At 35.4% G+C, this 24960-nt stretch overlaps 1 protein-coding gene across 1 annotated transcript in view; it reads right to left on the bottom strand.

Annotated features, from left to right (window-relative positions):
• Window positions 1-3428: 3428 nt before the first annotated feature.
• The window catches only part of LOC149558858 (uncharacterized), a 75648-nt gene continuing 54116 nt past the window's right edge, over window positions 3429-24960 (bottom strand). The window contains exons 2-11 of the mRNA XM_089832871.1: window positions 19019-19238; window positions 18776-18864; window positions 18528-18613; window positions 18268-18430; window positions 18000-18123; window positions 17717-17874; window positions 7743-7827; window positions 7411-7623; window positions 7243-7304; window positions 3429-6395 (exon numbers count right to left, since the gene is read on the bottom strand). Of these exons, the coding sequence (XP_089688997.1) occupies window positions 3818-6395; window positions 7243-7304; window positions 7411-7623; window positions 7743-7827; window positions 17717-17874; window positions 18000-18123; window positions 18268-18430; window positions 18528-18613; window positions 18776-18864; window positions 19019-19238 (3778 nt within the window). The 3' untranslated portion in view covers window positions 3429-3817. The remainder of the gene's footprint in view (window positions 6396-7242; window positions 7305-7410; window positions 7624-7742; window positions 7828-17716; window positions 17875-17999; window positions 18124-18267; window positions 18431-18527; window positions 18614-18775; window positions 18865-19018; window positions 19239-24960) is intronic.

Genomic DNA, 24960 nt, shown 5'->3' with positions numbered 1-24960 from the left:
AAAAAAACTCTTTAAATAAATCTAAGGTATATTCCCCTCCATTATCAATCCTAAGAGTTTTAATTTTATGTCCTGATAAGTTTTCAATTAAGGTTTTAAATTCTTTAAATCTCTTCGAGATTTCTTCTAAGTCTTTGCATTTTAAGAAGTAAATCCAAGTTTTTCTAAAGAAGTCATCTATAAAAAGTGCATAGTACCAGAATCGTCCAAGAGAAGGAACGTACATAGGTCCACATAAATCTGAGTGGATTAATTCCAAAACATTGTTAGTTTTTCTAGTGCTATCATGAAATGGACTTTTGGTGTTCTTACCTAGAGCGCATCTTTTGCATATGCTTGAGTGATCTTTATTCAATTTAGGTAAACCAATAACCATCTTCTCCATAGTTGATAAGGTTTTGAAATTTAGATGTCCTAACCTTCTATGTCATATTTTGTTTATATTAGCAATTTCATGAATTAAGGCTTGAATAGGTCAACTAGGTTCTAAATTTAATTCATACAAGCACCCTTTTCTTTGACCAATCACTTTTTCTTTCTTAACTGAGGAGTTCTTAACTCAGGTTATTACTTTACCGTCCATGAATGTAACATTATGTCCATCATCTTCAAGTGTTGTAACTGAGTTTAGATTTTCTTTTATTCCCAATACATAGAGTACTCCTTTGAGAAGAAGAGAACTACCCAACTTTAGTTTCAAGGTGCAATTTCCAATTCCTTTGACGAAATGTGTTGAATTATCACCGATAGTGACTTCACCATTAACCTTTTTAGATATAGAGTCTAGTGTTTCTTTGTATCATGTAATATGTCGAGAGTATCCACTATCAATCACCCATCCTTTACTTGAGACTTCATTTGATAATGTCAAATACAATACACGATTCTCAGAATCATAGTTATCTTTTTCCCTAGTAATGTTTGTACAGTTCACTTGCTGTTTAGAATTCTCAGGGTAATTAGATTTGCAGTGTCCAAACTTTTCACATCTAAAGCATTTTATTTTGGATAGATCTTTCTTAGATTTGTCATTCTTTTGATTACCCTTTTTCTTCTTGAAGTGCTTCTTCTTGCCTTTATAGGAATTTGTGTTAAAAACATGAAGTTTTTCATCTTTCATCTTTCATTTTTCAACTTTCCCCCTTAAGTTTTCAAGATTCTTCCTGAAGACAATCTCCCTTAAGTCTATTGAAGTCGAGAAGATTATCTCTAGCACTTACTCCTTGTGTGAATGTTTCTCATGAATCCGGTAATTCATCTATAGCCATCAATATTAGTTTCGTGTCATTAATGATGGTTCTTATACTTGCAAGTTCATCTCTTAGACTAGCAACCCTTAGGAAGTAAGAATTCATCAATTCTCTCTTCTTTATTTGTATATTATTTCATTATTATTTTTAGTGCGAGAACTCAAGTTGTATTGTTAGCCTCATGTATTTAATAATGCATTTATCATATCAAATATTGTTTGATATTTCGTTAGCATGAGTACTATTTTATTTTTCACTCCGTATAATATGATCTATATGGTTTCCCCGTTTACCTTACTCCAAATAGTTTTATGAGGTTCAACAGCAGGTTGTCTGAATGTTGAATCAACAAATTGTTTTACATCATTTTCTTCAAGAATCATCATGATTTTGAATTTCCAACCATCAAAGTGTTATTTCTCATCAAACCTATCCTCGGATCTAATTGTGTATGCCATTGAACATAGGAGAATGATGCTAGATATATATCAAGTCTGATTATTTAATTTGCAAAGCCTAGGTTCGACTACCATCACTCTGATACCATGTAAAGTTTCTACAAATTGTGTAATAAAGTACACTTAGTTTATACTTTCTTCTTGTACTTGCAAAGTATAATCTTCAATGTTCAGACTTGAGTGAATTAATAAATATAATTTTGAAGATGTTTATTGTCTACGAGTTGACTTTAGGGCAGTGTTGATCAAGGAGCAAACTTCTATTAATTGTGTGTCCTTAACTTTCAACCACACCCTACATAAATATAGAGCCTAGGGGCATGTCCTTACAAAAGACATGTCCCTTCGTCAACTTTGACTCATCTCCTAAAACTGACGCCTTTCCAAGCAATAAAATAGTTTAGTACCTAAACTAACCAAGGAGATTAGTTAGTTCTAAAACTATCAAGAGAATAAGACAAATTAAATAATGACTTCATAAAGGATTAATGCCAGAACAAATCAGTATGATCTGTAATCAAATCCGTATGATTTAAAGTTATGGAATTAACACTTATCATGTTACTATTTTGACATATCCACTTATAGTGAATTTAGAGTTTTCAGACTTTGATTGGTGATCCAACTTTTGTGATCTCACCACAGTATCACCTCTCTACCTTCTGTAGAGTGATACCTTTTTCATGATAATTTTCATGTAATAAGAGGGCACTCATGATTATTTCATTCACTCCTGACTATATAATCAAGGAATATCATATGTAATGATAATCAAACTGATCAATTCGATTGCATTCTTGGTGAGAATATTCAATTTATTTTTCTAGTCATTGTGCTTTCTATTAGACCTCTAGATCTTGGGTGACTACCTTCGTAGCCAAATCTTACAACACTCATCATGAACAAGCATTGGCTTCAAACTTGAATATGTTATAAAACTATGATTTTTTAAGCACCCAAAAATCAAGACGTACAAGTCAGCAAGGCTGTTGGATACCCTCACTATACAATCATAATGAAAAGGGCAACATGAACTATATATTCCCTTGAACAATAATAAACGTACAGAAACTGCTCTTTTCACCAGTCAAGATTTCATCAAAAAGCAACCAGAAGACAGATTCCTTCAAGCTGAAGTACAGTGGCAAATGTTTCATATGGTCATATCATCCTCATTTTGGATGATGACTATTTTTGCCGACCAAGATTTCACACATTCAAATCTTAAAAGCCAATTATCTGCATGTACCTTCCTTCAATGTTAACCTCCTAATTAAGTATGCTTTAACTAACAAGTTTCTATTTTAAAATCTCGAATTGGGAGATATGTTGCACTAGTTCCTGCATTCAAATGGTAAAACTCTCGAGAGCATTTTCTCCAACAATTCACACCAAACCCAACTCCTGTTATGCTAGCTCTTGGATTCCATTAATAAATACTCAGCGTTGAGAATTTGTAAACCCAGTGTGCTCCAAACTCTGGGACTCAGCTTACAATTATATTTTATTTTCAACATAAGTTTAGCCAAATTATTACGTCATCAATAATAGCAAGAAATAACAATCAAGATCCTCTTATATTTGTTGGATAATCACATATATCCATAAAGAACTCTGGCAAAGACAAAATGTAAAATCATAGCTTTTAACAAATTCATATACCATGGATATCCAAATACTTCTATTAAGCTATACTGCAAAAATATCTGCAAACATCCGATTTCCTTCAACTAATGCATTTCAAACTCTTTCCAAAAAATTCAGTTGTAAACAGTATCAATTTGAATTTGAACACTACTCATGATTAAAAAAACATCATATATGGGGAACATCACTTTTCTCCTTTAGCATGATATTCAATTGTGAGCAACAGTTCCCCATTTTTTGGGTTCAGTTTGAACAAAAATATATTATTGGTGAGTCACATTATAAGATGCCCTTGAGAATGGAGATCAAATGCATGCTTATGGATAAAACACATGCGAGATGATTGCTTAAATAAATGGTCAGACTGTAGATAATTAACTCTTGCTCATTGTGGCACTTGCAAAATCTGCTCCCCACCAATAAATATCCAGAATCTTCCACTATACAGGTTGAAAGCAATATTCACCTCCCTGCTATTGGTCTAAGTGCATCTGGTCGCCCACAACATTTCTTCCACTTCCGTTGTGACCCACAAGAACAACTGTCATTGCGCCCTTGTTTCTGCCTTATAAGACTCGTCTTTTCAATGGAATTCATGGTTATAGAACTTCCTTGTTCAGTGTGCAAAGATTCTGAGCTCAAAGCCCTCTTTCTGCCACTACCCATTACTTCTTTTTCAATGCAAGCAGAGCTCCCTGGCTGATCATGCCCTACATTCTCATTATATTCTGCTACCACATCGACTGGCCTCACATCCATTCCTGACTCAGTTGGCATCACAGTACAGCTATTTGTGTCAAATGGCCCCGATCCATTCGTTTTCACCGCACTCTGAACTACTTCACTGCAATCCTTCTGTAATAGCTTAGACTGACTTACACTTTGAGACTTAGATGCTCTGTTTAGGAAGCCAGGAGCAAATAGGGACTCTGTTTTCATATTATTTACTATTTCTGCTCCAGATGCCTGGCATGGATGTGAAACTCTTACCTCCTCTCCAGTATCTGTGTCAAGGTTTGAACAAATTAGACTCACCATTTTGGACTCATCTACTGGGGTAGAAGAAATACCATTTGAGGAAACATTTGTCTGAACTTGAGAATCTGTACCAAACTCCAACGAACTTGAGGTCATCAATTTGGCACCAAGAACATTATCAAATCTATCTCTCTGTGATAAACATGTTCCACTTGTAAAAACAGAATCTTTATCATTTTGGGTTAAATCCGCAGAAACATTAGCTGGCAAAGTTTTGGATGATGAATAAGATGTACATGATGAAATTGGAACTTTTCCATTTAAGGCCATTAACTTGGCAGCAACAACATTATTAGACGGGTCATCAAATGATAGACAAGTTTGCTTTGATGAAATTGAATCCTTTCCATTTGAGCATATTAACTTGGAATCAATATGATCATTATTTGGGTCTTTAAGTGATGAGGCTGTTCCTCTTGATGAAACTGATAGAGTTGGAGACCTTTTAAGGAAACCTGGAGCTAACATAGGCTTTGACTTAATTATTTTTCTGACTGGCGTGCTGGACGCTTCATTATTGACACAAGAAGTGATTACCTTGGTACCATATACAGGAATAGGAGAAAACTCAGGAGAGGTACCAGAACCTTCCAACATACCAGCCTGCATATTCTTCAGACAGGCGTTCTGATTAGTTTGACTTTTCTCATTATAATCAGTTATGTAGTTACATTCATGTGATTCTAGTTTTGAACTAGAATCTTGAATTATTTCTGTCACACTATTCTCCTTGGAAAATTTGTTGGTCTGATCGGATGACTCAATAGATAAACCATTATCTTTTGTTGGTGTTGAATTCATCTTTGAAACAACAATGGGAGCTACTTCATTCTCGCTGTTAAACAGTAATGTTTCTCTCTCTGATGGTTGTGCATCAGAGCATGAAACATTAGGATGAAAATCATGCCTTTTTTCTTCAGTTGCTGGTCCATCCTGCATAAAGATTTTATGCTCAAAATCATTTTGATCCTCCATCAGATCAGCTTCGTAAGTATTACTATTCCTTACAGGTGGACTGCAGAAATCCCTATTGTCAAAGAGAGTTGTATGCTGATTTCCACCCACCTTAGAATTGGACCATACATCCAATGACAAGTTTGGTAAAGCCATGCTGTTACTGTGTGAAAATAAAGTTTTATTCATCCCTAATGGTATCTGTCGCATTGAAGAATCCATGTCTTCCATGGCAGACTCCTTCAAAAGAGCAAGAAAACTGTCAGAAGGGTTCTCGACAGAAGGTTGTTCCACTTCATCGTCACAGGACATCTTCTCTGATAACTGTAAATCAGAGTTTGAACTCTGGACAACTGTAATTCTGTTCATCTCATCTTCAGTTAAATCACTTGTCACAGGTGTATCATGCAAATGCTTTGAGACTGACATTCGAAATATTTCATCATCATAGTTTTCTTCATTAAAGAATGCCATACTGGCCATTGGATCAGCAGATCCGGATCTCTCATTTAAATGATCCACAGATACATTGTGCTCTACATTTCCAACTGAAGATGGAGAGGAAGCATCAAAATTCTTAGCTTCCAAAAACAGGGGAGAAGTACTTGGTATGCACATGTTGGTCAGGTTATGTTCAGGCAGTGGAGGATGCACCTTATCCAGCTCCTCTTGCCCAGCTTGTATGGAAAAATCCTCTGAACAACTAGAATTGTTAGTCAGTGATCCTGATTCTTCAGACGCCACATCTACGGACACATCTGCATCACAATTAACTGCATTGCGCTTCTGTCTACCTCTGAGTTCATCACTACTTAAAAGGCTGTCCAAAGCACCAACATTTTCACTATTGCCTTCTTGCACGACACCTAGATTGTTTCTGAGAGGCTCAACTACTTCAAAGGGACTAGAAAGATATCCATCAGTCCTTGGATGTATAATATGTGGTGGCCTGTGAACAAGAGAAGCAGAATAACTACAATCTGCTTTTGACAAATTTGGTGCTGTTGACTTGGGTATATCTGCAGCTGGAGAGCTACGAACACATATCCTGCAACAAGGAAAAGGTTACAACTTGATACTGAAACCTGCATAGCATACTGCAAGTTTCAACACTTATAAAAAGCAATCAGATCATTACAGTGATAAATGGAGTAGTAGTATACTCTGTGCTTATTATTTAGTACCTCCCAAAATCAAAATTGAAAATGTTCAACAAAAACTGAAATTTGAGGAATAGGTGAAGATCGATAAAAAAACAAAGTTGAATGGAGATGGATACAGTATCAGATGCAGATACAGTCATTTTTTAAGTCCCCCAATGTGGATGCAGCTGGATACGACATTCATAAAAAAAACACATGCATGTATATTTAACACATTTTTATAAGCTTTTAGAGGAGATTTTCATTACTAATTTCCACATTAATAATTCTAAGTCAATTTAACAATTTACAGTATACATAAACTAGTGGAGTTGTGCTGGAAGTTAACCCAAAACACAATGTTGCTGTACAAAAAAAAAAATCATCAGTCTTCCTCATTTGGGGTAGGCTTTGTTTAAACTTTATAGTAGTTTATACCAAACAAAATTAGGAAAATTTATGATTTAAGTTTTTTATAAATAAGTCAAATTTTTAAAAAAATTAAATCACAGTATCCAGCACGGTTGGAAAATCAAGGTTTTTAGGGCACACATGGGAATGTTTATGGTATCCAACATGTATCTGCACCATATCATATCCAGAAAACACACACCAGGGGAGGAGCAAAGGTGTATCCGGCTACTCTGATAGAAAAAGAAACAACACTAATGTATGCTAATCAAAGTATATTTCTTTTGTTAACTTTTCCATCAAAAAATTCAATTTTAGGCATGATATTTGTGTAAGATCTACCTGTTGTACAGTAGCATGTAAGCTCTTTGAGACAATACTTCCTCCAGTTCAACTCTTTTAACCTGCCATTGGAACAATTTTGTAAATTCTTGCCCCAAATCAACTTCCGAAAAGAATATCATTGCATACATCTTGAATATTAAAGAAAACTACAAACAATGATCTTACTTTGGCGTCGTCTGTTCTATACCACAACCCATGTAAATCCTTGACATAACAGATATAGTGCCCAAAAAAAGAGGCATTCAGCATATCCACATGTACAACAACAGCATAGAGCTTGTAGATGTGTGAACTTTCCTCATTTCCACTTACATAAGAGGATAAATCTAAGGTTTCAGGAAACGATACTCTCTTATTTAACTTTCCAAACCTTCCAGTCTGCATATTCTCCAAAAAACTATAGTGAGAATGTAGCAGAGAAGAAACATATTAGCTGTATAAACTAAGATACTAATAGTACAAAGAAAGTTTAGCATAATTTTGGTTGCAAGTCAAACCTGAAATCGTTTAAGAGCAATTGTAAGAATGTTTGGAGCGTGAAGAATACTAAGTTGTTTCTGCGCCCTTACATACATATTGCATCTGCAGTAACATAGGGTAAATAAGCAACATTTTTCAATAAATAAATAATGCACTCGTATGCCTATCTAAATACAAGAAAAATATCTGCAAGATAAAAACTAATTCAATATCAATAAAGGCTCAGTGTGTACAGAGTTACTGGCATTAATAAGTGAAAAAAAAAAATAGTATCCTTGTCAGAATACTGGCTAAACTCAAAGAGACTCTACCATTGATTGCTAAAAGTGTGCCTCATCGTACATTGGCTCTCTTATCATTGGACATCTGTAATTCCTCAAGCTAAATTGATTCATGACAAATATACAAGCACTATCATTTCACAATGTGCAGAGAAAGAAGAGCAAATTGGCTTTAAAAAGTCCATGTTATTTCTGTGTTTCTGGATTTGGATAGTGGAAATCTGTTAACACTAATCAACTTTGGACTGAGATCACTTTTTTAAAGCATAGTAAGCTTATTACTTCTTCTAAGTTCTAAATCTAATAACTTGGAAAAGAAAAGGTATCCAGTAAAAAGGATCTTTATTAGAATCTGTTCATTTGACTGTGTCAAACATCAATAGACAGAAACCCTAATCAACAGCACGGGTTTTTCTTTTCACATAATTGAATTTTACCCTCAAGGATCCACAGAAATGCATCAGTGGCCCCATGGATGGTAAAACAAGGATGAAAAATCCCCCCCACTGGCTGCAGTGCATGGACCCCAACAGAAGGCCATCCCCTTGGATGTCTCCCTTTTGGATTGACCTCTAGGATGGTTCAGGAAACCAGACACAGCTCAACTATCCTGGGAACATTAGAGCCTATACGGTAGCTCAAAGAACATAATTTGGCCTCCATTTTGCCATACAAATATATGAAAAGTATACAGGAGCAATACTGGTTATGATTGAGTAATAAATTATTAAGCACGGCCACTAATAAATCTGGTACCTGTTAAATAGAAAGAAAAATTATCCTGTGCTTTCTGAAGAACATGCAATGAATAAATCATGCTACTCATTTGTTAAAAGACATCTTCAATGTGTCTACAGAGCCAGACAAACTTATGCTGTTCGAACGGTATCACCAACAGAACAGTATGAATTGAACAACACTCTACCATCAGCTGATAAGACCATGCCTGGTCAATGAAGCCCCTTGTAATAGCTCTAGATGCAAAATAAATTCACATGACTGTGTTCCAGTTCAACACTTCTGTGACAACCAGAGCACACCAGGCAAAATTGACTAACTATATGTATGATAGTAACACTATGTAACAATGCAGCTAAGAAAAAATGTACAAACGAATATAAAGTACAGTCAATTTCTAAGCAAGGGCAGTTACAACCCATCATTGATTTAAAAATGTCCACAGTTGAACACTGAACAATGCAGTTGTCATTGATGGCTAGAATGTGCAGAGGTAAATGCACATATGCACAGACACATCAACCAAGTATATGATCCTTACCTAAAATTGCACTCACGTGACCCATCATTGTAAGATATCATCTCCAGTGCACTCTTTTTGTAACGCGAAATATACAATCCCTTACAAAGTTACAAGATTAATCAAGATCTTAATTTTTTATAGCATTTCCTTTAGATAAACTACTAGTTCTAATTAAAATTGCAATTACATAGCAATCAAATTTATCCAACAGGAAGAAAGCAAGAAGCAAAATCACAGGAACATTTTGTTCAGCTCCAGTTTTCATTTAATTTTGCTAAAATGATTTGTAGTAGCGATTTCAACACAGGAAGGGTAAAAAAATGACTTACATTTTTTAAGCAAACAAACAATCAAAAAATTCTTATTTTTTTGACGTAACTGTACTTCGAGGTCTGATTGAAATAACCTCAATTCATTTTTTTGAGATTTTTTTCATGTAAAGCGGCATTATTTATATTGCCCTAGGCACCACTGCTTTTTTAAGGCAAATGTGGGGCAAAATAATGTGACCTTTGGAGCATATAAGAAGTCTTTATAGCAACAAGATGACAGAATCCAGAGCTTATTAGGAAAACATTGTTTGTAGAGAAATATGGCTTCTTTTTAAAATGTGGAGATGAGTACCAGACTACCAATTTAAATAGTGTATCAACAGAATCTCCTGTCAGAAAGGTGTATTCTGTCCTCGTATGAATTTCGAAATAACAGGATAAGCAACAGCTACTCATAATATGCCCTTCTAACTTTGAATTTGACCAGATGTACAAGGTGAGCCCTTTTCTTTCCACACAAGCAACTTAAAGTTGAGTCCTTGATATAGAACGTGATCATGAGAATGCAAACTACAAATAATAATCGACAACTAAAAATCACAGGAGAAGATACTGGCTCTACTACATAACAATAAGTTTATGCATTAATTATCATCATCCCAATCTTTACCTGCTTACAATTGTTGCATATTATGCATCAAATAAGAAGATCATGGACCAGAAATAGAATAGAATAAAGTTTCGTAAAACATTGAAAAATCACTGCAAACCCAGAACCCAGACAATCAGTTCTGAACTGAGAGATGAGCTGAAATCTAAAAATACTGGAAACTAAAACCCTCAGATTTTACATAATAAATACTGAACCAAAAACTCAGACTTCTGAAAAATGAATCTGTGAGTGTTGATGTGTGTTTTATGACCATACCAACACTAGAATAAAATAAAGAGATATCCTATCCTCTCTTCAAAATCATGTGCATTCTAAGATTGCAAAAGATCACACAATGGACTCCAAGGTTCTTTTATGTCAGTTCTTCACTGTGGATAAATTCAATGGTTGATGTGATATGCTGGTATCACGAGGCGACTTGTGATATATTCCTCAGGTCAACTTCAAACAATACTGCTATGGGAGCTTCTGAATGATATGGCAATGAGAATACTATTGTTTGGTTTTCACAATATATGTTGAAAGTAAATGAGAGTAGGGTTGAGAGATTCTAATCTAATCCTAAGAATTTGAAAGATGAACTGCTACAATGAAATCTACCAAACTTACTTTTGCCAATTTCAACAACTAAACAAAGCTGGTGCAATCTTCAAGTGTTGTGCAAATAGTTTTCATATCCCAATGAACACCATCAAAACAAAAAATGTGCATCAAAGAAAGAAGTAAAGCATCCACATAATGGTTGAGATCCAACCTTACACTTCACTTCGGAATCACCTAAGAGCAAAAGGTGTGACCAAGACGATTCCAACAAAACACTATTATCAGTCCCATTAATCTAAGTGCTTGAAAATTAATCTAGTCTAAATAAGGGAACACAGAGAGCATGCAAGCACCAAAATAATGGTTTGAAGAACTGGTTACGACGACACGGCAAAATTTTGGAAAAGGATTTTGGGTTCATTCGTACAAAAACATGTAAAATATATATATATATATATATATATATATATATATATATATATATATATATATATAGATGAAGCCTTGAAGCATAGAGTATCATAAAATCATATGATTTAATCATTTAAACAACAAAAACACCATAGGCATAAACTTTAAACATTTAAGTTGTAATCATAGCATCATGAATCAAGATCACACCGTCATATATTTTATTTTTCAAGTTCAACATCAAAGATTCAAAACATGAAAATTAAATCATAATCCATGAATCATAACAGCAAGTTCAATATAGCTAACAATCCAATCTTCCAACTCCACCTTGCACAAACTTACTTTTGCTCAATCACCTATTTACACATCACAAATGATGTTAGAAGCCAAAATAGCCTATTTACATTCACTTATTAGGGCTGCGGAACTCAAAACAATATCAAATTTGTTATAAAAAATGCCTTGAAAATCATCTATTGCCGGAAAGACACTCAGGTTCACACCAAATTTGATTTGGGCAGCTGAAATTCGCTCGGGTTCAAATTCCTAGACTGTGGGTTCAAACCAGCCCCAAAAAAATTGAACCCTATTCGAACCTAGTTCGAACCGGACCAATATTTCAAACTGGTTCGAACCCAAGCAGGGTTCTAGGGGCAAAACAACAAACCCAAGTAACTAAGACCAAAATGCATCAAGAAATTACCAAACTTCAATGATAACTTTATTACTTTGGTAGCTCTTAATCAACAATCTCCAAATTCCGCCCCTTCATAAATGACAAGTGAGCCCTTTATATAGGTCTCAAATTATAATGGGTGGCTAGGATTAAAATAAAATAAACAACCCAAATTTTGCCACCTTGGCACTAATTAGGGTAAAGAAAAGAAGAGAGAATCTACAATTAATGAGTGTGTCTACATGGAAAAACTCCTCCATATTTTCTCTCTAAAAAATTTCCACGTCATAATTACTTCTCTTCAAAATTCCTCTCGAACTTATTTCCCTGCAAATGCACCTCTTCCTTCTTAAAAGACCAGGCCCTCTCTCCAAAAGATTTCTCTAGAAACTCTCTCTCTCTCTTCAAAATTCTCGTTCTTTTTTCTCGATTTTTAAGATCTGCTTCAAAATTCCTTTCCTCCAAAATTCCAACCCTCTCGAAATCACACCTTCTCTCTCTAGAGATTCTTTATCTCCAAAATCCTCCAGTTAAATTTAATTCTCTTCAGAGTTCCTCTCTAGTTTTCTCTCCTTGCAAATGCACCTCTTCTTAAAAACCCTGCAAAAAATCCACATCCAAGGCTCGTGCGGTGGATCTTCACTAAGGGAGGGAATCCATTAAGGGACTTGCAAATATGAGTACAACTTAAGCCTTATGGAGGTTTTTATCCGTTGCAACAAATTCCATGAGCTCCTTACATTAGTGCTCTTGGGCGCAAGTAAATTGTGGCTCTGAGCTATATCTCCTATCTACCTAGCTGTTATTTTGTATTGCATGTTGTTTATAGACGTCTAACCTATATATGTTGTGCATTGTATAGAGACAAAATCCATGCTTTGACATACAAGTGTGTTAAAAGTTAACAAATCTATTTTTTTCTTTGTATTTATAATTTTATAGCCTTACCTTTAATGGCCTTCTTTACTTTCTTTGGCTCCTTCTCCAACAACGGGCTTCGATCATAGTCACCATAGGAAGTCAACACTTCTTAGGACCCGAGCATCTCTCCATTGCCCTTGGGTTCAAACCCAGTTCAGCTACCTTATTTCTACCCCTTTTTTGAACCCCTAGTTGGCTTCTTGATTATCATCACCTCCTCTAAGCTCTTTAAATCACTTGCATTCCTAATCATGGGTTTGTAACCCTTCGCAATGAGATGTTCCTTCCACCAATCTACATTTCTCTCAATCTTTAAACCCAACCACTTCTACAAAAGGTCTATATTCCTCCTTATGCATGCTTTGTAGCTTTGCAAGAAGCTTCATCTATTAATGTCAATATTGGCCTTTTCACCACTCTATTTTCCCTTTAATACACATCCCTTTGTCTATTCTTGGCATAGCAATCCTTAGTGTAGGGTACCATCAAAATATCATCCGTATTATCCATAGCTAAATTCAAGTTGTTCAGCAATTTCTTGTTGGAGATTGCCTGACCTAGATGAATGGCCATACATTTCGCTTTACCCATCACTAGTATAATGGAGATGAAAATGGTCAAAATCTTTGTCTTCGCCCAATATCAATAAGCTGCATTGATATATTCTTTGCTCAACATCTACATCACTACTTGATTAAACAAGTCATCCTCTAGGATCAAAATCCTAGACCACCTTATCTATTTTATTTCTCCCAAGAAAACCCATTTGACGCTTAATGGATGTTAGCACAATACTAGACTCTGTGCTTTTCAAGCGCTAGCTATTGCTTGTAGCAAAGGCTTCATGAAAGTTGTGGTTATTCCAATGGCTTTATGCTTTATAAAGAAATTAAAGCCTTTTAATTCTAAAACGGGTGATCTATCACAATTACCATCGAGTGTGTGAACTTAAAGACTTTCTTTCATAGTCTTTTCTACATTGTATCTTTGCTTTTGTTTGGCTTTGGTTGATTTTTCTCCTCAAAAAAACCGTTTCTGATTTCTATAACACACAAGTTTGCATGGGATGTTATTGCAGGGTTTTTACCATTTTTCTCCAAAAAAAATGATGCTTTGTAAGCTCCAAATCATAGTATCTTGCAGTCACTTTTTGGGCATCCTACTCATCTGCAAAGTTTGGAGGGTTTGCCAAATTTTCTTCATAATTGTGGTAGTTGTTCTCAGTATGTCAATCTCTAGCTACAAGGAAGGGCAGCTCCATTATCTAACATCATGTTGGATGTTTTTGTTATGATTTCTTGTCAGAAGCTTTGCTGATTCTCGAAGGGTTAATGAAAGACTCATCTCAGTGGAAGGTCCTTGTCTCTTCTTGCAAGACATTCTAAAGAAAAGGCACCCTTCTCTGATGTTTTTGAATGGCTTCTTGGTCATTTACATTTTGCAGATGGATCTAAACAGCAGCAGCAGAAAGTTTTGAAGAGTTTGTGACTTAAAGACAGCAGTTGGACATTAAGGGAGGGTATAAGAATATTATAATGTTTCTTTAATGGTCGTCTTAGTTAGACTTTTGTTTAATAGGTAGTTTCTATTTCTGTCTTTAGTTCATGATTGTTTCATTTAAAGACATCATCTTTGTAAATCTATAAGGAGCTTTTTCTACTCTATTCAACAACAACAAACATGGATTTACCATAACAAATTTGAATGCCAAGTGAATTACTACGTATCCATCCCAAGTTGTACTTTCATAGCTCATGTTGGATAGAGTTTTATTAATTCCTTCCATTTGGCAATTCATAACACCTAATTATCATGATGTCATCAATTCTAAGTCACCATCCGATTGATCAACATATTACTCAGTTTGAGATAAGTTGGCTGCCAGCAAATGTTGGCTCCTCCATACCCTATCTAATTCTAGTGATTATTATCTGCCCCTTTGTTCGTTAGTATATCTGCCTCGGTGTTTTCTTCACAATAAATATAAGTTATCATGAAGTCGCTAAATGATTTGAGAATTTCCAAGGCTCAGTCTAGTAAAGCTTGCTTCCAGTTCGCTGTGGATCTTGTTCGCAGGGCATTAATAACTATAGAGAATCACCTTCTATTTCAATTTTGCGTATATCCAAAGACTTCACCATTAGCAAACCTTCAATAAGAGCAAACATTTCTCCAAATTATTAGTAGCCTTACCCAAGGGAACCACTTTTTCTACTATAAATTATCTAATGACATTACAATGGTGTGATTTGAGCTCTTTTGTAAAAATTGATGAAATGCCAATTAGTCTTTTTCTCCCTTTGAGTATATGCACATTAATAGTAAATGAATCGCTCCAATTCTAGATATAAGGAAGTCATTGTCACTTTTTACCCAATTAGATTGTACATTAAAACAAATCTCCATTTGATTCATCTAATTTAGTGTCTCCTTGACATCAAATGTGTGCATACTCACCTTCAGTAGCAGATTCCAAAAATCCAATATGAACTAACTAGCTTTGAGAACCCATTTTGACTACATAAATCTTTGGAGTTGAGACATCATTTCCTTGATAGTGGCCACTTGACCATTTGGTATTTGAGTTTGCATATTTTGTTGTGCTAGGCAACATTAATCATCACAAGATTATTGGAGATGCCCTAACAACCTCTTGGGGCCCCCCTTTAGGTTTGTTTCCAAGAGACAACCCTCATGGTGAGAGGTGGCATTCTATTCCCTTAGGGTCCCCCTTTAGGTTTGATCCGATAGATATCCCCCATGATTGGGGGTGGCATTCTATCCCCTTGGGTCCCCCTTTAAGGTTTTGTAATGTCTCCTTTTGTGATATACCTGAATTTTTGCCCAGAAATAACAGTGCTAGCAAATGCAATTTATTTATAAATAGAAAATTACATAATTGTAGTAACTATTAGAGAAAATCCTAGTTTAAATGTTATAAAAACAATACTAATTAACATCATAGAATATATATCAAGAATCTAGGATCATATACAAAAATAAAAGTATCCTAAAATCAATCATATCTATTTTATAGTTTATTTCCATAGTCAACCATATTAGAAATCCAATGGAAAAGCTCGATAGGACAGTGGGAGACTGTCCCCCTCAACCAAGCCCAAGGGCACAGAAAGAGCCTCCAAGTCATTCAGCCCCTTGGTCATCAAGTATGGCAAGACCTCCAGTCCATCCATCTTGGGGCTGGCATACTCGATATGAAAAGACTGGCACTGCTGCATCTTCCCCTATCAAACATTTCCATTTGATTCCAGTCAAAGTTTCTGATGTAAATCAGTTAAATAATTATTAACTCTATATTTCTTAGTGAATTGGCAATTTAATCTAATAAGAGTTAAGGTTTCCTAAAGATTTATGTTGAGATAAATACATTACTATTTACATACCAATTACTTTCCTTAATATTATAGATTGCTGTGTTTTATTTCTAAGTCCCTTTTTCAAATCAAACTTGATGATTTCATCATATGTATTTTATTCTTATTTTTGGCTGAATCCATAGATGTCTTGGATTCCCCCGTCCACAAATATATATTACTACCCTTCATACCTTCTAATGTGGAGCATTCGCATTCTTTATTTTGGAAGGGATACATCCCTTCACAAATAAGACAGTGCTTGTTATTCTTTACTTAATCACTGCTAATAATACCTTAAAACTTATCTCTGTCAGACCCTTCTTTTAACTATAATCTTTAAAATCTTGGTCAGCCTTTTGAATTTCCATTAAAATCATCCGAGTTATTTGTAAAGTCAACCCTCTTTGAGTTTATGTTTATTTGTTGCCTCAATTTCATTTATTAAAGATGTGATCTGTCTTACAGGGCAGGGTTGTGACAGGTTTGTTCCTGAGAGACAATACAATACCCATGGTGAGGGCTGGCATTCTATCTGTTCGAGTCCCCCCTTAGGTTTGTTCCCAAGAGACAACTCCCATGGTAAGTGGGGAGAGCATTCCCAGAATTTCACCCAGAAAAATGGGATGCTGTGGGGGGCATCTTATTCCCATTCTACAATTCTAGAATGCAATAAACCTGGCACTATAATATAAGCCTTATTATTGAACCTAAGACCACAGATTGGCATGAATTGACTCAAAGTTGTTCATCAAATTGGCATGGCCAAATCAATGACACAAACTCTTGGCATTGTTGCAGGGATGTTAATTTCACATGTGTGTCTTGGTAAAACGAAGCAGGGCTTTAAAAATGGTAAAGAACATAAAGCTTAATTATATCCAATAACCATAATGGGTAAAGTAGGACAAAAACCCACCCCAGTAACACTTACAGTTGTGACAAGGTAGACCAGCCACATCGGGTAACAAGGGCATGTGTAGAATTATATAGATGATAATGTCTATCCTACGATAGAAGGCTTGCACCTTTAGAGAACATAACTTCAGCAAAAGTCACAAAATACTACCAAAGCTTGATCAACAATTCCACTAGTAATCAAACCAGTAAATGCACTTCCAGTGTAAAAGCCACTCCAACCACAATCTAAAAAATTACAAGATATTGATGTCGCAGAACTTTTGAAGCACGTGTCTTGTATAAAGGTATGGGATATAACCACTAACTCATTTGTTGAAAATGGTGGACACCCTTAGAAGCAATCCATTTTCATCGAAGTCTGTAAGAATAATTATCATTGACACCTTGAATTGGACCATTCCCTTTCAAAATAAATAAAGCTACTAATGTGATATAATCGCACTGAAGATATCTACATGAACTCACATTCCCCACTACTTAATATAGACCTCCCTGAGTTGATTACTCGTGCCTAGACTTCCGTGCAGGTTTCCTTTACATGAAACGGAATTTTCAAGTAAATGCAAATTATAGTAATATGACCCTAACAATCAAAATTCCAAATTTGCACAAAGCAAAGGCACAAAAATGGTGATGAGATCAGATATTTCCATACCCCTCACAGTAATATTTATTATCTCCATCCAGCCATTCATGTCCTGTAAATTGATCAAGAGCATCTTCCAACGAAGCCACATCACCATGAATTTCAACATTTAGATCCAACATATGCTCGTAGCGATTTGAAACTTGGTGGCATTGTGTACATATCACCTGCAATAGTAAAAGAACAAAATGGACAAAGCATGTAAACTTAATAACTGAATTAATAATCTGATCTGGAAAAGATCAAACTGCAAGCACTGGGAGTTCCAAGAGGTCAAGCACATTATAGCTACCTGAGACTGGAGATAACCCCCAAATATATGGCATATAAGAGTGGTCAATCTGCTTTCAGGATCCACCGCCTTCTCCCCTCCAAATTTATCAAGACAGATAGATTGCATTGAATCAATTGCAACTCTACAAAGAAGTTGACACCATCAGTTATATTCAATAAATTTTCTAAATTAGTAACTCTGAAAGATCAACATGGAAAACAATCCAAAAGTGAAGGAAAGCCATGGGATGCTAAAACCAACAAACTTTGAAACTGAAGTATGCTACCTCATAAATTCATGAGCATCTTCTTGCTTTCCACAGCCAAGATTTCCCCCCATTTTTGGGATATGACATAGAATTCCAAAAGGTGAAAATGGTTCTTCACTTTGGCTGACCCTCCGTATATGCTGCTGAAGCTCACATAAAAAGCACCAATCATTTCTTGTACCTGCCAATAGAAACATATACATCAGCTCAATCTGCATACCTGATCTCAAAAAGTTAAAAAACTATACAATAAATTATAAAATTTAAGCTAAACATACACATAAGCATATGTTTTCCCTCAAGCAAATATGCTACAAGTGGTCTTGTACATGTGAGACACTGGAGCACAACATTTGCAAAGCAACTGGCAAAACCATCCAAAATATTATACAAAGGTGTCAGTTGTAATAATAGCTGTTTATAAAAGTATAAACAAAACAGGCTATAAATCTAACTACAAGAAACATTAACAAAAATGAGGTCTAAGATTATAACATTGCCCACTTCAGAAAATATTTAAAGATACCTGTTCCCACAATTAACCAGTCCACATGGTGTCAGCCTTTGTTTGTCCCAGTTAAAAAACTCCACAAACGTTTCATATGGAAACAACACCTATAATTGATGATTAGAAATAAGAATAAACAGTAAGTTTTGCAAATTCTCTCTGCTCAGGAAAGCCATAAACTAGCAATAAACATAGATGGTAAATATAAATTAACAATCTCAAATTCCAATAGTTAAAAACAAATAAGAACTTATCACTCACCTTCTTAGGCTTGGGTAATATTCCATCAGAAGTTCCATTAGAAGAGGCCAGTGATACTCCAGCACTAGAAGCCTTCAACGAAATAGGATTCTTCTTGGAAGTTTCAAATGCGTTAGAAGAAATGCTGACATTCTTTAAAGCCCCTGGCGTTGGAGTTCTGACTGATTGACAATCTAGTTTGTGACCTTGATTCCAATGTTTGGTTTGGCACTCCAATGAGCTGAAACCAAGCCAAAGCAATCCTCAGATGCATTCCCCTAGAAAGTGTCCAAGGGCAAAAGAAGAAAGAAACAATGCATTGTAAGACAACCAAAATGATTGTTAATTAGTTGGATAAAATCCCTCTTTGAACAAGTTGAACATTCCATTCAAGTTCAGTACACATTTAAAAACTGGATACGGAGTAGAGTCTAGACACATTGCTCTCGTACAACACAAAGATATCCTGGTAACACCCTGTTCCTCGCACAAGGACCTGACCAATAGGCATTGGCTAGCTCTTTTTGAAGGTCTGGTTGAGGTGGTGATGTTCTCAGTTCAGGTTTTGTTATGGGTGTGTACACACCAGTTTTCAATGGATTCTGGGTACAGTTTGGGCTTTGCCATGGATCCACTCATTAATATATATATATATATATATATATATATATATAACATGATGAAAACAGAAATAATAGCAATATTATGAGCAATTATTTTTGTAGCAACAGTCTACTTAAGATGTGAACTACAGACAGCCCAAAATAACCGTAGCCAGTGTGAAACACCAAAGGCATTTCTGGGATGTTTGCAGGAAGGAATAGCAATTCTGAAGAAACAGGTATGTTCCAATGGTAACTAAACCTAGGAACATAACCAGAATTGAACTGGTTCAGGTATGTTGGGGCTTTTTGATTTGGTAATGTCACTAGGGCTACCCATGTAGCCTGCAAACATTCATTCTTCACGATCATGCTACCTCCTTAGGCTTAAGGCAGTATGGGATATATGATTAAGATCCAGATTTCACAGAATTTCTTATCTGCCAACATGCCTAAATACCCATGGATCCTTTTCCTCTTCCTGGCGATGAGTCACCTGGAACTTGAAGGAAGGAATATACACATTTCCTAAATATGCCACTATTCATAACCATCTGACAATGAAAGGTCATATATGGATGCTTCGCGCTACACATCCATACAACTCTATGGCCATCTACAACTGAGTAGAACATAGCAGGACTTGTCCACAGTTGGGTCTTTCCACTTCAGATCTCTCCTCAAAATAGTCCAATGGCATGACTCTACATGACCGACATATCAATATACAGCATCGCATCACATACACAGATCCCAAGAATAGATTGCACAGACTCCATGGCATTCTCAAATGCACTGAACAGCAAGCTGTATCCTTGTGTACTCCTTTCACATACACAGTATATATTAAAAATAACTTAAGGCAATTTTGATTAGATACTTTATATTGTGGAATTTTGAACTGCTTTAAGGCATACCTTAGATGCCCAGTTTCCATATGTGATTGCTTGTGTTAGGACTATTTTATCATGTAAATTGATTATAATCATAAGAAGAAGAGGCACATAAAGCACACCAGAACAAGCATAAAAAATGAAAAAAAACCACAATGTAAATTTGATGTAGTAAGCTAAAAAGAATAAAGAGGAAAACCCAGCATCACTATCTCCGCATTTGGTGATGAGAGCTAGTGATTCTAAATATAATGTTTATGTTCTGTGAAAGTTGCACTCCTCTAGTCTTAGGTCCTCGGCATTGTAGTTGATGTGGTTGGTAATTGAAGTTTGCAAACAGTCTAGCTATATATCAGGATTGATTAAGAGAATACTTTGCATTGCTCCGCATTGAAGTATTTGGTGTTATGGCTTGAAGGACATATTCAAAATGCCTGTGCAGTTCCTCATTTCAGTATTCAGTCAGTGTCTTGCTCACAAAAATAGTTATGATGTCTATCTCGCCCGTGTGGTTTGTTGTAGCTCTCTGACCAGCTAAGTTAGTTTTCCTATTTGGGCCATATTCCTTTGGTACAGATTTGTGTTGGAACTTGTGTTAAGATGTAGTTTATGGTCCTACTTGGTTTGATAAATAATCGAATGACAACCATTTATAGGAGTTACCCTGATGATGAGGATTGTGAGGATGAGTATGAGTATGAGGAGGATAATCATGATGAGCATATGAGGTTGAACCTCAGACACAGGGAAAGAGGACGGCTCTAGAGTCTTTGATGACGTAACTTAGGCGTACTCATAGGAGGACATATGCTACTATGAGCCTTTATTTTGATATATGTTTTGAACTTTTGGTTCTAGGGATTGCATATTCCATGAATATTAGAGACATTTGACAGTGACACTATATTTCTATTATGTTATTCAGTTTAACTTTAAGTAATTCCATTCAAAAAAATTGAATTTATACTTATGTGATCTATGAAAAGTTGTGTACGTGTGCAAAGTAGCTTCTATTTATCTCAATTATTGTGTTTTTGATGTTAATTGGCTAAATGGTGCATAAAATATTTGAATTTCATAGGACTTTTAACTTGTCAAGACCAAGTTTGAGCCAAATTCGGGCTTGTCAAGTCCAAGTCGAGTTTGAGGCTTCTGACTATGGTTACAACATTTTACTCACACTTAATTGCTCTGAATTCTTCAGAAGTTTTCAAAGTGAAGTTGGAATTAGGGAAAATTATACAAGCGCCACAGTGGTTTACCAAACCCTCTACAAGCTTCACTGCTTGTAAGCCAAGCAAAAGATTGCAAAGAATAGAAAAGAAACAAAAATGCAAAAAGCGGAGGGGGGTGTGAATGAAAAATTGGCTATGGTTGTGTGAATATCTCTGCTAATGCTACCACTAAAGGTAGACCAATGTTTGTGGTTGACCACGGCAACAACCGCATTAGAGCTATAGACGCCTGACTAGCAACAGGGCTCCATCTAGGATGCTTTTGGAGTAAGGATATCAAAATATCTAAGTCCAATAGATCTATAAGAGGTTTTCTAGGATTTTGTCAAGTGGGGAATGAATCACTTGCACACATTTGGGTTATTGAGGGCGAACACTATTAGCTTAGTTTGTGATTTCTTCCATTTTGAGTGTATTTCCTAGTTGTTTAGTAGGTCAAAATGGGATTGATCAAAGGTTCTTGGTTCCAAGCAAATTATCCTTGAAATATTCAAGAACATTTCTTTGAGTGGATGTTGGATGTTGCATGCTTTTTATGCACCATCACCCTGAAGAGCACATGATTATACTAAGAGGTGGGAGGATGAATCGATATTATAACAACTTCAACAACTTAAAACTTTCTATCCAATCAATAACCTTAGATGCTGAAATAGACAGTTATGCACATGAACACAATAACACAAGATTTACGTGGAAACCCAATGCGAGAGAAAATCGCAACAAAATATTGTTTTTCTATCAACTTTGTTGTTTTACAATGTTTTGAAGGCTCCAACCTACTAGACGCTCCAAACCCTACGTTTTATGAGCACTAACTCATTGGAAGCTTCAACTCCCACACTTTGCAGGGTTCGACCTACTGGAAGCACCCACCCCGCTATTGTCTTTGTGAGCACCAACCCATTGTGCACAAACTTTTGTTCCACCCTAGCAATGTTGCTTACTAAATTGATGATGGTATTTAAAACACTTTTTATTTTCTTTAACATACATTTCTTCATAAATCCTCTTATTTAATACCTTTCATATTTATTCTATGTCCTATCTTTTAAATATCAATATATATAATAGATAAATAAATCTATTTATATATTATTTCAATCTGCCACATACATATTTCTTATTATACTTGATCCCCTCCTCACTCTTTTATTACTTCTTTTCACATACTTATAATATATTTATATATATCACATTTCAATCTGAATATATATAGATAGGTTTATTCCTTTTTATTTCTTTACACTTCTCCTACATCTGACTTACTTCATACGCTTCACTCTATAACTTCACACTCAGATACCCTTCTTTATATTCCATTTTCTACTTCCACATTCTGCTCCAAAAAATATTTTTATTCATGGCCAAAGATACATCTCTTATTTATATTTGAATAGCAAAAGAATGACTTTTCAATTTCAAAAGCCCTACCTGTTCAGAAATGAATTACTTATCCTTTTACTCCTCTTAACGTTGTATATGCCAAACTAAGCTTTTCGTTGAACAGAAATAAATTACTTTTTCTTTTACTCCTCTTAATGTCGTATATGCCAAACTAAGCTTTTCATTTTATCCTCCTCCTCCGCTATCTTTTTACCTCAGAATAATTGATATCACATGGTACTCTGCATACAATTGCACATGTTGTTCGTCCATCTTGGGTTCATACAATGCAAACCTCTGTTTCGAACCACCTTCATCGCCTGGTTCCCATATTGTGTTTGAATGATAATTTAATTTATCATTCAATACCTTTGATTCATTTATGTTAAATCTGTAACTTTGATATAATACTGATCTGGTTGCACAAGATCGTACAGATCTACTCTCGCATGGAAGGTCTATATATATTTGTTCCTTGTTTAGGCATGATCGACATCTCCCTTGGGTTATGGCATTTGAGTTTTGAACTTAACTAATATTTGTTAGTTTGATTAAACAAAAGCTATTACTCCTTGATGTCGATTATGAGAAAACATTATAGGGCCAACCTAGATAGGGTCATTGTCCCTTCACCGGACATGCCCTTTGGTTACCTTATTTATATGGGGTATGTTTGAAGTTAAAGGACACACAAATAACATACGGTTTGCTCCTTTAAGCAATTCTGCCCTATATGAATACTTGCAGAGATAAAACATTTCAGAATAATATTTATATTATTGACATCATTTCATACAATTCTCAATCACAAAAGATCATCTTCAGCAAGCATCAGAGAAGGTTTATCTCAGTCTAATCATACAGAATTTGCAGAAACTTTACATGGTATCAGAGCTCTGATAGTTGAACCTAGGCTGTGCAAATTGACAATCAGACTTTCATATCTAGCAACATCCTTCTATCTTCAATGGCAAGCACAATCAGACCCAAGGACAGATTTGATGGGAAAGAACACTTCATTGCTAGGAAATTCAAAATTATGATGATTCTTGAAGACAATGATGTGAAACAGTTTGTTGATTCAACATCCAAGCAACTTGTTGATGAACCTAATACAACTATCTGGAGTAAAGGAAACAGAAGAGCCATGCAGATCATATTAGATGGAGTAAAAAATGAAATAGTACCTATGCTAATGAAATATCAAACAACATTTCATATAATGGATGCATTATTAAATGCATATGAGGTTAACAATGCGACTAGAACCCTTGCACTAAAAAGGCAACTAAATCATATACAGATAAAGGGAGAATCTATGAACTCTTACTTCCTAAGGGTGGCTAATCTAAGAGACGAACTTGCAAGTATAGGAACCGTAATTGAAGACAAGGAACTAACACTTATGGCCATAGATGGGTTACTTGATTCATGGGAAACATTCTCACAAGAAGTAAGTGCTAGAGACAATCTTCCAAACTTCAATAGACTTAAAGGAGATTGCCTGCAAGAAGAATAGAGGAAACTTAAGAAAGGAGAAAGATTGAAAATTGAATATGAAGAACTTCATGTTCTCAATACAGATTCCTATAAAGGTAAGAAGAAGCACTCCAAGAAGAAAAAAGATAATCAAAGAAATGACAAACCTAAGAAAGATCTATCCAAAATAAAATGCTTCAAATGCAAAACGTTTGGACAATATAGATCTAATTGCCCTGAGAATACAAAGCAGCACGTAAATTGTACAAATATTTCTAGGAAAGAAGATAACTATGATCCTGAGAATCATGTATTGTATTCTGCACTATCAAATGAAATATCAAGCAAATCATGGGTAATTGATAGTG

The sequence above is a fragment of the Cupressus sempervirens genome, chromosome 5 (genome assembly GCF_028749045.1).
Source record: "Cupressus sempervirens isolate cs-2001-9-10 chromosome 5, ASM2874904v1, whole genome shotgun sequence".
Lineage (NCBI taxonomy): Eukaryota > Viridiplantae > Streptophyta > Pinopsida > Cupressales > Cupressaceae > Cupressus > Cupressus sempervirens.
This window is presented reverse-complemented; position numbering and strand designations above follow the sequence as displayed.